Source organism: Pimephales promelas, chromosome 20, assembly GCF_988280905.1.
Source record: "Pimephales promelas chromosome 20, fPimPro1.hap1.1, whole genome shotgun sequence".
In the NCBI taxonomy this organism is placed as follows: Eukaryota; Metazoa; Chordata; class Actinopteri; order Cypriniformes; family Leuciscidae; genus Pimephales; species Pimephales promelas.
The window spans coordinates 4,656,135-4,672,280 of NC_142788.1; the positions used below are offsets into that span (position 1 = coordinate 4,656,135).

General features: G+C 39.7%; 1 protein-coding gene across 1 annotated transcript in view; it reads right to left on the reverse strand.

Annotated features, from left to right (window-relative positions):
* dhx35 (DEAH-box helicase 35) overlaps positions 1–16,146 on the reverse strand; it is a 33,092-nt gene that overhangs the window by 12,265 nt on the left and 4,681 nt on the right. The window contains exons 3-12 of the mRNA XM_089124214.1: positions 14,332–14,424; positions 12,027–12,104; positions 11,830–11,934; positions 9,552–9,613; positions 9,407–9,476; positions 9,263–9,322; positions 5,790–5,902; positions 5,615–5,711; positions 1,689–1,847; positions 1,398–1,608 (exon numbers count right to left, since the gene is read on the reverse strand). Of these exons, the coding sequence (XP_088980340.1) occupies positions 1,398–1,608; positions 1,689–1,847; positions 5,615–5,711; positions 5,790–5,902; positions 9,263–9,322; positions 9,407–9,476; positions 9,552–9,613; positions 11,830–11,934; positions 12,027–12,104; positions 14,332–14,424 (1,048 nt within the window). The remainder of the gene's footprint in view (positions 1–1,397; positions 1,609–1,688; positions 1,848–5,614; positions 5,712–5,789; positions 5,903–9,262; positions 9,323–9,406; positions 9,477–9,551; positions 9,614–11,829; positions 11,935–12,026; positions 12,105–14,331; positions 14,425–16,146) is intronic.

Below are 16,146 nucleotides of genomic sequence, written 5' to 3' on the forward strand. Positions count from 1 at the left end.
TTGCTGATAATTTACTCATCCAAGATGTCCATGTCATTCTTTCTTCAGTCGAAAAAAAAAATTAAGGTTTTTGATGAAAACATTCCAGAACTTTTCTCCAAATCAAAATGAACAAATCTTTTTCCGAGTCAATTTGTTCATTTCGTTTGTTGAATCAACCAAATGACACGAAAAAAGATTCGTTTATTTTGATGAACAGGAGAGTCACGAACGTGCGTCACAGAACAGAGCAAGGCGAGCATTTGAGCTTATAAAACTTAAACTTTGTTATTTATTTATTAAATGAGCGATCGTTTCACTAGATAAGACCCTTATTCATCGTCTGGAATCGTTTAAAGCCCTTTGAAGCTGCACTGAAACTCTCATTTGGACCTTGAACCGTTTGGTTCCCATTGAAGTCCATTATATGGAGAAAATCCTGGAATGTTTTCATCAAAAAGCTTTATTTCTTTTCGACTGAAGAAAGAAAGACGTGGACATCTTGGATGAGTAAATTATCAGCAAAAGTTTTTTTAAAAGTGAACTACTCGAATTCCCGAATGCTTTAATTTATTCCAAATGTGGATGTCAATATATCTTTTTTAAACGGGCATCAAAATAAAAGACGTACGTTTTGTAAGATTACTGTATTTATTACATTATTATTGAATAATTTACTACATGTATTTTTTTTCTTATTTCTACTTTTACATGTTCTTATAAAACTTTTGCAACTTGTGTGTTTCTTTTCATTTCTGTTACAATACCAAGCGTTACGTTATTCTCCTGACGTCGGAGTAAAACATTCAGTCAAACTGACAGATAAGGATAATTTGTAGCGCAACTTTATGATTTGAAATGATTTATTTTAGTCTTTTTGAGTGGAACTTCCCCAAACCGGAAGTTTAATATATTTAAAGGGGACCTATCATCTAAGTCTTGATGTTGTTTTTGAGCTCTACCAGAACAGGTTTTCAACACATTACGTTGCCCATATTCTCCATCACTCATCGCTCTGTTTAGTTCCTGTCTCCATGAAGCCCCTCCTTCTGAAAAGCACACTGTGCTCTGATTGGTCGGCTGGATAAGTGTGTTGTGATTGGTCGAGCGCTTCGAATGTGTTTGGGAAATGTCCCGCCCTTACCATCACACTACTAACCCACTCACCCAGGCCCCGCCCCTTTTTTCTGCGCATGAATTATTATAATGAGCAATATTGTGACGTGTTCTCGGAAGAAACTCGAGACTACAATGGAGGCGTTTCAGGAGTTCAGAAACACTGACACTGATCTAGAGAAGACTTACATTACACACTAAAGAAAGATGAACATGTAAATAAAGCATCATGTGTTCCATTTAATTAGTTGACTATATATTTCTATCATATATATGTAATAAAAATATGTAGGTGTCGGTACCGGTGTAGAGGCGGAAGCACTTCCCGGCGCGGTTCCTCCCGGCGCGGCCGGCTCTCTGGCAGGCGGAGGCTTTAGAGATGGGCGTCACGATCAGAGACTCGATCGCGGTCACGGGATTATACGCCCGCAGCTTCACAAACGCACAGTCGATCACAAACACCACCCCGTTGATGGTGATGGAGGTCTCCGCTATATTGGTTGCGACCACCACCTGAAAAACATCAGAGACGAACTCTCGTCAAGGAGTTGTGATGACGTGTGTCCAGCCCTGTGGTTAGTTTCTGTGGTCACCTTTCTGACAGTGGGCGGCATCCTCTCGAACGCCCTCATCTGCTCGCTGTAGGGCAGGCCCGCGTACATGGGCAACACACACAGGTGCTTCTTCATCCCGTAGCGGGACAGGGTGCGCGCCTGTTCCTGGAGCAGAGACACCACCTTCTCCACCTCCTCCTGTTCAAACAGTCAATGGCCATGTTTATCTGGAGTTGAACACACTTCCCATACGCGAGTGCTCGGTGTGTGTCGCTACGCAATGCGTATACAGGGGTTAAAGTGAAAATAATTCCTGAGCTTGAAATTTTTTTTTTGGGGGGGGGGGAGACGGACTTATCTTCAATGGCACCATTTATTTTCAAGTATTGCAGCTGTATCTTAGGCTCTGTTTACACGAGAATGCTCGCGGGTGAAAACGTACAAATATTTTATCGGATGTGCCTTTCGTTTACATGCCGACGGCATTTTTTGACGCTTAAAAACGCAAAAAAGTGAAACCACCCTCCAGAGTGGAAATCTTAAAAACGCTCCACCGCCGCGTTCCCGTGTAAACGGTAAAAACGCAAAAGTCTGCTTGACAGTGAAGGTTGTATACGCAGGCGCGCGGACTTGGTGTTGTTGTAGTATGCACTCCTAGCCACCTGAAGCAATAGTATCCAGCTGCAGACCCGCAGCACACCAGTTTCAGAACCCCAGCGCCAGAACCGGAAGTAAGGGGCGGGGTTACGTTCTAACCAACACCAGCACGAGGAATGTAAGTGAGGGGCGGAGCTTTGGTTTGAAACCTAATAACGCCACCTAACGTAATTTGGAGGGTATTTTACACATGAAACAGCTTTTATTGAACAAGAAACGTCCTACTCTCTACGTATGTATGTTATGATACTACATTACAGTACAATAAGCATTTTAAAACATTGGTTTTGTGTAATATAATTGTTTATAGTTTCAGTTATTCGTTTCATTGTATTATAAGTTACTTCCTGATCATGATGGTGAAAAAATAATACTTGAAACTTATGGGCATTTTAATGTATAACAGTTTAATAATTTTAGCTAAGCAGTTTATACATTTGTGTAGATGTAGGAAGGTAAGACCTTTGTTTTTTTTGTTTTTTATGAAGGAGTTAACTTTGTATAATAAAGCTTTGAAAGATATAAAACAAGACAAGCATTTGAGGTTTTTAAAATCATACACAATTTGATAACTCATTAGACATCTGTGATATTTTATGTTCTATTTATTTATTTATTTATCTTGATATTGAAGATATGTATTTGTTAGATGATTTTGATTGTTTAATAATAAAAAAATCGCATGGGTATTTTTTATAAAATATACTTTATTTCACAAGAACATGTGCAGCATGCATTTTTCGTGTAAAATAATAATGTCAAAATCTAAAAACGAGAGAAAATTCGTCATTGTTTTGTTAAAAATCTATACAAAACGACCAATTCAACCCAAGCTAGGCCTGTTTTATCACAACAATCTTGTATAAATTTAACTTACAATGTATGAGGAACTTACCCTCAGGCCCATTTTGTCCTTACATTCTTGCTAAAATAATTATAATGCAATAATAATAATTCCGCCCCTCCCTCACTTCCGGTTCTGGCGCTGGGGTTCTGAAACTGGGATTCTGAAACTGGTGGTGCTGCGGGTCTGCAGCTGGATATATCTCACCTGAAGTGCATACTACATTGAATTTCACACACTTTTGCGTCACCATTTGCACGCGGATTTCCCACACAAAACGCTCGCCTAAACGCAGAATAAAAAGTGATGACGCAACACCACTTTTGCGTTTTCTCTTCAGAATCGTTTCCGTGTAAACATAGCCTATAAGGAGAACTCCGGCGCAAAATGAACCTTTGGTCTAATTACACATTGTTACCTAGTCATCCGTTATCTGAGATTTGTTTTCATGATTGCCGAATGTAAATAGTTTTATCTCTAAAAACAGTTTAGCCTATAACGCTAGTATAACGCTAGTAAATAGGGCATAGAGTAATGACAAATAAAAATCGCTTGTTATTACCACTAACAAGGCTCAAAATAGCCCCACACTAACACGGTAGCATAATAAGGGTCCCTACATTCAAACCGAAGCATTGAGAACTTTGTCAGTGTCCAAACAGTTTAATAAGAAGATATTTTATACACACAGTCAACTTCGCGAATACAGGGAGAAGCCATCTTTGAAAAATAGTCTCTACCAGTCGATCTACGAGCGCCGATCTAAGTGCGCTGAACTGTGCAGAATATCATATGGTCCGTTGTTTTCGGAAGAAACAGAAACACGAACCGTTTTCTTCTCATCAATATGTACACGTAGCCTACTGTTCGCGCTCACCTTATCACCTTATTCACATCTCACTGGTGCACATGGATCGGCGCTCGTAGATCGACTGGTAGAGACTATTTTTCAAAGATGGCTTCTTCCTGTATTCGCGAAGTTGACTGTGTGTATAAAATATCTTCTTATTAAACTGTTTGGACACTGACAAAGTTCTCAATGCTTCGGTTTGAATGTAGGGACCCTTATTATGCTACCGTGTTTGTGTGGGGCTATTTTGAGCCTTGTTAGTGGTAATAACAAGCGATTTTTATTTGTCATTACTCTACGCCCTATTTACTAGCGTTATAGGCTAAACTGTTTTTAGAGATAAAACTATTTACATTCGGCAATCATGAAAACAAATTTCAGATAACGGTTGACTAGGTAGCAATGTGTAATTAGACCAAAGGTTCATTTTGCGCCGGAGTTGTCCTTTAATGCCATCTTTTTATGAATGAAAGCCTGTATCACTAATATTATAGCTACTGATGTCTCGATGAAAATGATTTTCCCACAAATTTTAAATATTAAGGCCTGTTCACACTGGGACGAATTTCGTGCGCGTTATTCGCCGACTTTAACGCCTTGTGACTAAACAAAGGGCTCCAATGTGAGTGTGCACACCAATGCTTAAAAGCGTCAATTAAAAAAAAAATGCCTCGGGTTCGTTTTTTTTTTTTTTTAGTTTGACGCGCTGCGTCAAAAACTATCCGACCAATGCGATTAACGCTTTTGCTCGCGTGTTTGGAGCTTCTAAAGTTACAGTAAAACACAACTTGGGGGCGCTCAAAAACAAAAGCACACATATGCAACGGCGAAGAAGATATATGTCAGGTAGCTTCGCCGTCTACACAGCCGGGAAGAAATAAGACGAGGAAGATGCGAGGCAAGATGAATGTAGAGCTGCTGGTCTCGTTCGTGCTAGCGACTACAAACATCTTGATAAAAGAAAACTGATATGGAGTGGTATTGCAGAGCAAATTGTCGCCATCTAATGTCAGGGAATGAATTTGCATGTTCACTCGACTCATCGTCAGCGAAAATCGCTTGGGTGTGAACACACAAAAAAACGCGTTGATAAACGCTGACGAATAACGCGCGCTGATAATCGTCCCGGTGTGTACGTGCCTTTAGGCTTAAAAAAATAAAAACTTTTAATTTAAGTGAACTTAAAACCATAATAAATGTCACTTACCTCTACCATACAGAGATTGAATAAGTTTATAAAACAGTCCGCACTGCATAAATTATAGATGAATTATAGAGGGGTGGGGGGAGGGGGGCATAGTAAGACTGTTTGATTGACGTATTTTCTGTCTAATGATTCTAGATGGTTCTTGAAAATGATTGGCTGGGGTTTTTCATTTCAGTGCTTCTAATGTACAGCCAGTAAGTGGGTTTACGAATAGGATTTCAAGTGATTTTGTTAAAAATGGCCAAAAAAGAAAATCACATACCCCACCTTTAATAAACAAATCAAATTGGGTAACACTTTATTTGAAGGGGTGTCCATAAGACTGACATAACAACTGTCATGAACATGAAGTAGTCTTCATGAATGTTTATGACCGTTGTCATCCCAGAACAGACACACACACAGACCTGTCCTGTGAGAAACGCCAGCACGTCTCCGTCGTCCTCGGTCTCGTGGATCTTCAGCACGGTCTCCACCGTCGCCTTCACATAGTCTGGCACAGGACTGGACACAAACACACCCTCCTCAGTATCATCACTCAGCTCAGAGACTGACCGTGTGTGAGCGCAACGGTGTAAACACCTGACAGTGTAGAAGATGTCCACCGGGAACGAGCGGCCCTCGACCGTCAGAATGCCACAGGTGTCTTTATTTGGGTCTCCGGTCTCATTCAGGTTGAAGAAATCTTGAAATTTCTGTGTGAGACGCATCATCAGTACATTAACACTGTTACAGACGATCTAAGACGATCAGATAACCACGTCTGCTCCACAACCTTGCCAACTCATAATGTGGTTTCAAAAGTTTGGGCTTGGTAAGATATTACACCCCCGGTTTCAGACCAGGATTAAAGGGTTCAGGATTTTGGATATCGGGCCTCATTTCCAAGTTAGTCTGTGTGTTATTTATCAGAAGAGACAGTTTTCAAAAACTCTCATCCAGTCGTTCCAGTTGCATAGTTCGCCGGTGCTAGGCTAGTGTGAGTCAATGGTTACTGCTAGCCTGCCATTAAAAACAGTTTTACCCACTCCACCACAGTACACCAAAAGCAAATCAATTATAACGCCAGACTATCGATGTAAATGTCTGTTAAGAGAATGATGTTAGAAATCAAACTACCCTTTCAATCGCATTGCAATAGTTATACTTTGTTCTCTGTATTTATTAGCACAGTCTACAGCAGCGGCGGAGTGATATGTAGTTACCTAGGCAACTGAGAGAGGTAGTGAGGGAGAGACGTAGAGAGAGAGATAGTGAGAGAGAGAGGTAGAGAGAGAGGAAGAGAGAGGTAGTGAGAAAGAGAGATAGTGAGAGAGAGAGGTAGAGAGAGATAGTGAGAGAGAGGAAGTGAGAAAGAGAGATAGTGAGAGAGAGGTAGAGAGAGATAGATTAATTTACTGATTATTTGTTCATTGCCTATGTAATGGCCAATGCTTTGGAAATACTGTATAAGTCATGCCAATAAAGCTCATTTGAATTTGATAGTGAGAGAGAGAGGTAGTGAGAAAGAGAGGTAGTGAGAGAGATGTGTGTGTGACCTCAGTGTGTTTCCCTAATGTCCACCACAGTGACCCTTAGTAATGTGTGTATGTGTGTATATATATGTTAAAACACTGTGGTATCAAACGTCCATAGAAATTATAATCTGTTACACTGTTATTTTTTGCAATTAATTTAATTTGTACATTTCAATTTAAGTTGTTATAATACTTTGTTATTATTACTGTCTTCACTATACTATGTGTTACAAGCTTTGGCAATATTGTAATATGTACAGTCATGCCAATAAAGCAATTTGAATTGAACTGAATTGAGAGAGAGAGGTAGAGAGGTAGTGAGAGAGAGAGGCAGGGTTCTTCGGCTTCGGTTCTGTGTTTACTTTTCGACACAGTACCACTAACCGCTAAAGTAAAACTCAGCCACTGCTGAGAAACTAGTTCCTGTACCAAATGTATTGCGATCATTGAGATGCTAGAGTAGTTTGACTTCTAACATTATTCTCTTAATAGACATTAACATCGATAGTCTGGGGTTATCGTTTATTTGCTTTTGGTACTGAAGTGGAGTGGGTAAAACGCCAGTCTTTAATGGGTTAGTTCACCCAAAAATGAAAATTAAGTCATTAATTACTCACCCCCATGCTGTACCAACCCCGTAAGACCTTCGTTCATCTTCGGAACACAAATGAAGATATTTTTGATTAAAGGAGTAGTTCACTTTTGAAAAAACGTTTGCTGATAATTTACTCACCCCCATGTCATCCAAGATGTCCATGTCTTTCTTTCCTGAGTCGAAAAGAAATTTAGGTTTTTGATGAAAACATTCCAGGATTTTTCTCCATATAATGGACTTCAATGGGAACCGGATGGTTCAAGGTCCAAAAGATAGTGTTAATAACAGTTTCAGATGCAGCTTCAAATGTCTTTAAACGACACCAGACGATGAATAAGGGTCTTATCATGCGAAACGATCGGTTATTTCAAAACTTATTCCAAAAATTTAACTTTCTAAGGACAAATGCTAGCCTTGCTATATTCTGTGAGGCGCGTTTGCAACGTCACGTATTACGTAATTACGTTCAAAAGGTCACGGGCGACGTAGCCGGAAGTACAGAATCAAAATCGTCCGACATCGTTGTTTTACCTTTTAATTCCTTTTTTTGTAAACGGTGTTTGAGCTAGTTTGCACGTTCAACCTATGCGTTCAACTTGTAAACACTCTGACTCTGTACTTTCGGCTACGTCGCCCGTGACCTTTTGAACGTAATTACGTATTACGTGACGTTGCAAACGCGCCTCACAGAATAGAGAAAGGCTAGCATTTGACCTTAGAAAAGTTACATTTTTGGAATAAGTTTTGAAATAACCGATCGTTTCGCATGATAAGACCCTTATTCATCGTCTGGTGTCGTTTAAAGACATTTGAAGCTGCATCTGAAACTGTTATTAACACTATCTTTTGGACCTGAACCATCCGGTTCCCATTGAAGTCCATTATATGGAGAAAAATCCTGGAATGTTTTCATCAAAAACCTAAATTTCTTTTCGACTGAAGAAAGAAAGACATAGACATCTTGGATGACATGGGGGTGAGTAAATTATCAGCAAAAGTTTTTTCAAAAGTGAACTAATCCTTTAAATTTGAGAGCTGGATCACTACCACATTGGCTCCTAAGGGACTGCCTCTTGACGGCCCAGAAAGTCAATGAAGAAAATGTTTAAATATTCCATGTGACTACAGTGGCTCAATTATAAGTTTATCAAGCCACGAGAATACTTTTTGTGCGAAAAAACAAACAAAAATAACGACTTTATTCGACTATTCCTTTTCTTCATTGTTGGCCTGAAACGAGACTTCAAGAGATTTCCACGACGCATGCGCGAGAACTGAACTGAAGTAGTTGAAGGAGATCGCAATTCTCGCGCATGCGTCGTGGAAATCTCTTGAAGTCTCGTTTCAGGCCAACAAAGAAGAAAAGGAATAGTCGAATAAAGGCGTTATTTTTGTTTGTTTTTTCGCACAAAAAGTATTCTCGTCGCTTGATAAACTTATAGTTGAGCCACTGTAGTCACATGGGATATTTAAACATTTTCTTCATTGACTTTCTGTGCCGTCAAGAGGCAGTCCGTTAGGCAGCCAATGTGGTAGTGATACAGCTCTCAAATTTAATCAAAAATATCTTCATTTGTGTTCCGAAGACGAACGAAGGTCTTGCGGGGTTGGTGCAGCATGGGGGTGAGTAAATAATGACTTAATTTTCATTTTTGGGTGAACTAACCCTTTAATGGCAGGCTAGCAGTAACCATTGACTCACACTAGCATAGCACCAGCGAACTATGCAACTGGAACGACTGGATGAGAGTTTTTGAAAACTGTCTCTTCTGACAAATAACACTCAAGCTAACTTTGAAATGAGGCTCGGTGTCCAAAATCCTGAACCCGTTAATCCTGGTCCCAGGCTGGAATGCTTGAAAAGATTTTACAAACCGTATAAAATGAACACGAACACAAGGACTAGCGTTTCCACATGTGCTGTAACGGGGTCCGAGACTCACCTTGGCGTCCAGAGTGGCGGAGGCTACGATCAGGCGCAGGTCTCTCCGCTTCTTCTGGATCTGCGGAGCGAGAGAGAGAGAGAGAGGATGAACAGAGGAGCGCCACAGGGACGCTCACCCCCCAGAAGCCCCGGCGCCGCGCACCTTCTTCAGCAGGCCGATGGTGATGTCCGTGTACAGCGTCCGCTCGTGCGCTTCGTCCAGCATCAGCACACTACAACCAAACAACACACACGTGTGTGAGTCACAAACCTCTGAGGTTCAGCGCTGGCGCACGGGTGTGTTTTACCTGTACTTCTTCAACAGCGGGTCAGACATCATCTCCCGAACCAGCATCCCATCTGTCAGAAACTGAGAGAAGACGACAGGAACTCACAGAAGGACACAGTCATACACGTCCATAGCCACGGGCTCAGATTTGAGCTTTAAAAGGAGTTATGTCATTGAACCACAGGACGTCTGTAGTAATCATGGCCAATCGGCATATGATAAGAAATCTCAGTAAAACTAGCAGAAGTGGGATTAGTCCAGTCATTTTAAGCCAAAATGGGGGTCAACCTTGAACAAATTGCAACAGCAGCAAACTCAACTGATTTTGTATCCTTAATATGTCCTGAGTAAGGAAAAAAAAAGCCCCTGAAGAATCCCATTAGGGGAAAGTTTCGACCCAAATATATCCCATTCATTCGCATATTCATTCTTTTTCTCACGTGAATAGGGTAAAAATTTTAACCTTTAGATATCATCATGAAAATCACTGAGTTGATTACTTACATCAAGACAATCAAAAAACGTATTACAAGTTTTTTTAAATGGTTGGTTAACATGGACAAATGGCGCATAATCTAATTACGTATTAGCTAATTAGCATAAATACTCAAACAGATCTAAACATTGGGCATATAGCAGGTGAAAATGTCTTGTAGAATTTTGTTGACATATAACAGTCAACTATTTAATATTAAGGTCTGAATGGCACCCATTTATGCTACCCATGAACATTAAAACAGGAAGAAGTGCCTTTATTAATGATTATGGCAGAGATGGGGTTTGGAGACAGATGGGTAAAGAGAATGCAGAAGACAAAAGGTAGGTGAAATAAAAAGTGTCTGGATCAAAAAATCTAATTACGTACACAATGCACTCAATGCCCAAACCCCATCTCTACAATAATAATTAATAATGGCTGGTTTCTAAAGTATAGCATGTTCACGTGTAGCCTAAATGGGTGCCATTCAGACCTTAACATTAAATCTTTTGCTGATGTCAACAAGATTAAAAAAAACAAAAACATTTTCATCTGCTATACCCAATGTTTAGATCTGTTAGGATAATTATGCAAATTAGCTAATACGTAATTATATTATGCACCGTTTGTCCATGTTAACCAACCATTTAAAAAACTTGTAATACATTTTTTGTTTGTCTTGATGTAAGTAATCAACTCAGTGATTTTCATGATGATATCTTAAGGTTAAAATTTTTACCCTATTCGCGTGGGAAAAAGAATGAATATGCGAATGAATGGGATATATTTGGGTCTTTTTCGAAACTTTCCCCTAATGGGATTCTTCTGGGCTTTTTTTCCCCTTACTCAGGACATGTTGAGGATGCAAAATCAGTTGAGTTTTCTTCTGTTGCAATTTGTTCAACCTTTTTTCATAAAATGACTGGACTAGATACGTAAGCAATAAGGTACTCGAGGCTGCGCTGTATGCTGAATGAGTAACGGCTGAAGGGCGTTGTTAGGCTCTAGTAATACAGCCGTTACTTATTCACCATACACTCGCCTCGAGTACCTTATTGCTTTTATAAAGCGGTTACCACACAATACAAATATTAAAGGAAAAAAAATGTATGAAGTAAAATCACTAAAAGCCTTCCTTCCGCTAGAAAAAATAGTCCCTAACCGTGAACAGCAAATCAACACATTCTTTCTGTTGTGTGATTGTGTGGAATTTCTTTGAATTTCCATGAATTTAATTCCACTTCCTGTCATTCCAATTCCAATTCAACTTCTTGGGGGGCGGAGTCAATTCAATTCAAATTCATGAATTAAATGGAGGCCAATTCTGGAATTCTGAATTTTGCACAAGCCTGATGGGAACCAAACGGTTCAAGGTCCAAATGACAGTTTCAGTGTAAACTGCAAACAGTTCAAAAGGGCTTTAAACGATTCCAGACGATGAATAAGGGTCTCATCAAGCGAAACGATCGCTCATTTAATAAATAAATAACAAAGTTTAAGTTTTATAAGCTCAAATGCTCGCCTTGCTCTGTTCTGTGATGCGCGTTCGCGACTCTCCTGTTCATCAAAACGAACAAATCTTTTTTCGTGTCATTTGGTTCATTCAAGAACGAAATGAACGAGTTGACTCTGAAAAGTCACAAACGTGCATCACAGAACAGAGCAAGCATATTATTCGAATATTAAATAAAATAAGGAATGGAATTCGAATAATATTGTCGAGGAAGATTGACAGCCCTAACACACACCCGACCCCACCTCTCCATGTTAGACTAGTCCCGTCCGGATAGGGCTTGAGAATGAGAATGAGCGTTTGTACCTTTATGCGAGTGGCGTGTGGGTCTGAGCAGTCATCGAACCTGATGGTGTATCCCACCTCGTGCCCGAGAAACGCCCCTCTCTCCTCTGCTACGCGGCTGGCCACCTGTGCACACACACACACACACACACACACGTTCACAGACTACAGCTGGCGTTCACCCTCACACATGAGCCGAGCAGAAGGGTTATACTTACAGAGGTGACCGCAACGCGTCGAGGCTGCGTCACGCCGATCACCTTCCCCTCCGCAGCCCAGCCGGCCTCCAGCAGATACTGACACACACACACACACGTCACATCATCAAAACCCTGCTAACTCACTCTGACTAGCAGGATAACTGAATGTTCACTGGCTACGTTTACATGCACAACTTTTGTTTCAATCGGACTGAATTCATTACGATTAGGGTTGGGTATCGTTTTGAATTTGAACGATTCTGATTCCGATTCCTTGTTTCGATTCCGGTTCCTAACGATTCCCGATTCCGATTCTTTTAAAAGGCAGGGTTTAGCTAACCTTGCTAACCAACGGTCTTTCTGAAGGAAATACTCCTTCTGTCACAAATTTTGCATTTTGCCGAGATTTCGTTATTTTTAGAAAAGTGAAGCCACACTTTGGACCGCCGACGTAAGCTAACCGCACATAAACGTTGGCATAACTCGCGCGGTTATGCCAACACTTCCGGTAGACGCTTCTTCGTTGGTGTTGTTCAGCGGTTTCTTCTTCCGCTCGGCGGACTGTGAATATCGAAATTAGGAATCGAAATTAACTTTTGAACGATTCCGGGAAAAACGAAAAGTTAGTCTCGGTTCCAATCGATACTCGATTCTCGATACTCAACCCTAATTACGATTGCTGAATCTGAACGAAGTGCGTACATGAACGCTGAACATGAGATCGGTTGGCACAAGCCTAAAATCGGGACATGCGATTCCCACTGTTTGCGCATACTAACCATTCTCCTACGTTGGCTCTTTATTTGTGTAGGTAATCAACTGAGGAAGTTTCATTGTAATATCTATTATTTACAAATTTTACCCTATTCACCTGTAGTGTCTCGCCTTAAAGTTAGCTTGCTATTGCTAGCCACTCGAAATTGCCTAGCCTACCTTTAAATGAAAGTGGAAAATATAACACAAAAACACAATTCAAACTGTTAATAAAACTGTAATAGTATCTCAATGATAACAGCAGACTTTATATTTATCCATTTCTGGTCATAGTTTGGAGAAAATGAACCGCCACATGTGCAAATGAACCGCAAAACCAGTCGTCTGTGGATGAGAGTCTGAATCAAGCACTGGTGGGCTGCTGTCCGGCTCCACTTCACACACACAGTGAACGGAGGATTATGGGATGACGGGACACTCATTTATAAGACACTTTATTAAAGGTGCATTGCGCAAGTCTCTGAGTTTTTGCAGAGCTACGCCCCCTCTGGCCACAAGCGAAACTGCAACCAGTTCCTGCACTTCATACCTCACTATATATTTCAACATCATTACACATGCGCAGTCCTTTCAGTTTCGGTTTTCAATCCATTTAAAGGGTTAGTTCACCCAAAAATGAAAATTCTGTCAGTATTTACTCCCCCTCATGTTGTTCCAACCCCGTAAGACCTTCGTTCATCTTCAGAACACAAATGAAGATATTTAAGATATTAAGATCGCTCCTGCATACAGTCCATAGGCTTCTTGAGGGAATGACAATTGCTGGCCTTGAAAAGTCATTAAAGACATCGTTAAAATAGTCCAAGTGACTACAGTGGCTCAATTTTAACTTTATCAAACGACGAGAACACTTTTGTGCGCAAAAAAAAAAAAAAATTACGACTTTATTTCAAGTATTCACTTCCTTCTCCATGAGCCTGTAAGTCAGTTAACGTAGTGTGATAGCGTAGAGCTACGTCACACGTAGGCTCACTATTGGCCGACGCTGGTCATGTGTGTGATGCGTGTGACGTACAATAGCAGAAGCTTACACTATTAAACTAGTAACCTGACTCGAGGCAGAGAGAGAAATAAACAAATTGTTGAAATAAAGTCGTTATTTTTGTTGCTTTTTGCGCACAAAAGTGTTCTCGTCGTTTGATAAACTTAAGATTGAGCCCCTGTAGTCACTTGGACTATTTTAACGATGTCTTTAATGACTTTTCGAGGACAGCAAGTGTCATTCCCTCAAGAAGCCTATGGACTGTATGCAGGAGTGATCTTAATATCTTAAATATCTTAATTTGTGTTCCGAAGATGAACGAAGGTCTTACGGGGTTGGAACATCATGAGGGTGAGTAAATACTGACAGAATTTTCATTTTTGGGTGAACTAACCCTTTAAGTGTTAAGTGTCCTCTCGATCGGATTAGAAAAGGAATAAACCGACCCTTTCCATTCTGATCGATTAAGGAGTTTACATGAAGGCTTTCCAGTCCGATTGAGCCGTCAACCCGATTACTAACGGATTATTTGTTTGCATGTAAACGTGTATCCACTGACTGACAAACCTGTGGGATTTGTGTGCTTTTCCCAGATCCTGTTTCTCCAACAATCACCACAGTCTGGAAACTCTCCACCACATAGAGGATGTTGTTTCTGTGCTGGATATGCAATCAACAAACATCATTTATAAATACAGAAAAACTGAACTCAATATTGTAAACAGTACAGTGTTGGGAAAAGTTGCTGTTAAAAGGAGTGTTATAATATTGTCTTACTCCCTAAAAAAGTAACTAATTGCATTTATGGAGAGTGATGCGTTACATTACTTTTGCATTTCTTTTTCATAACAACAAAAAAAAAGTTCTATATTTTGGCACATGTATATGGAAGCTTGTTTCCGCCACTGAATAAAAAAAAATAATAATAATTGTGACTATTTATCTCGCAATTCTGACTTTATAATACATAATTGCGAGTTTATGTCTCGAAATTCTGGCATCTTTTCTCAGGATTGTGAGATATAAACTCGCAATTGCGAGTTATCAGCCAAAGTCTTTTTTCCCCTCAGAATAGTTTATATCTCGCGATTCTGACTTTATATCTCACAATTGTGACTTTATATCTCGCAATTATGACTTTATATCTCGCAATTATGACTTTATATATTCTGACTTTTTATCTTGCAATTCTGACTTTATATCTCGCAATTCTGACTTTATATCTCGCGATTATGACTTTATATCACCCAATTCTGACTTTATATCAATCAATTCTGACTTTATATCTCGTGATTCTAACTTTATAACACGCAATTTCGACTTTATATCTCGCAATTCTGACTTTATATCTTACAATTCTGACTTTATATCTGGCAATTCTGACTTTATATCTGGCAATTCTGACTATAACACACAATTCTGACTTTATATCTCGCAATTCTGACTTTATCTCTCACAATTCTGACTTTATATCTTGCAATTCTGACTTTATATCTCACAATTCTGACTTTATATCTCACAATTCTGACTTTATATCTGGCAAAATCTCGCAATTCTGACCTTATATCTCGCAATTCTAACTTTATATCTCACAATTCTGACTTTATATCTGGCAACTCTGACTTTATATCAATCAATTCTAATTTTATATCTCGCAATTCTGACTTTATATCAATCAATTCTGACTTTATATCTCATAATTCTGACTTTATTTTAGGGATGGGACGATAACCGGTTTCACGATAAACCGTGAAATGTACTGACGGTTAGTATTATCGTTTAAAATTTAATTATCATTAAAACCGTGTTTGATTATCGCGATTTTAATAACTCACTGAATCCTGTCGGCCAGTCTGACGCAGGCGCGCGCACGCAATATTTTTTTTAATTACTCTTCGAGAAGGAATAGTGGAAGGCAGTGACCGGCTCGGGAGATTTTTCAGCCTTTTAAGAGGACCAAATCTGAGGTGTGGTCATATTTTGGGTTTTACAAAAGTCCTGAGGGAAACTTGATCGAGGATGGTCACCTTGTCTGCTGAACAAAAAGTCACTGCAATAGAAACACTTCAAATCTGCCGAGTCGTCTTGTGTGATCATCACCTGAACTCAAGGCAAGTTAACTTTGACCTTAATACCAAAACTACGTCTGGGAAACAATTGGGCACGAAATGTTGTTTTGAGTTGAAACATTTTATGTCACTCACTTGAAATAGACGTGAAGCTTCCGCGAAGAAAAGTTCGTAGCAAGTGAATTTGAGCCAAAGATGAACGAACAACTTCAAACAAGACTATTATTAAGAGTGATATTTTAAGGGATAGTAAAGTATAGATACATCACGTATTAAACTGATTTTATTTTTACCACATAATTACGGGAACATA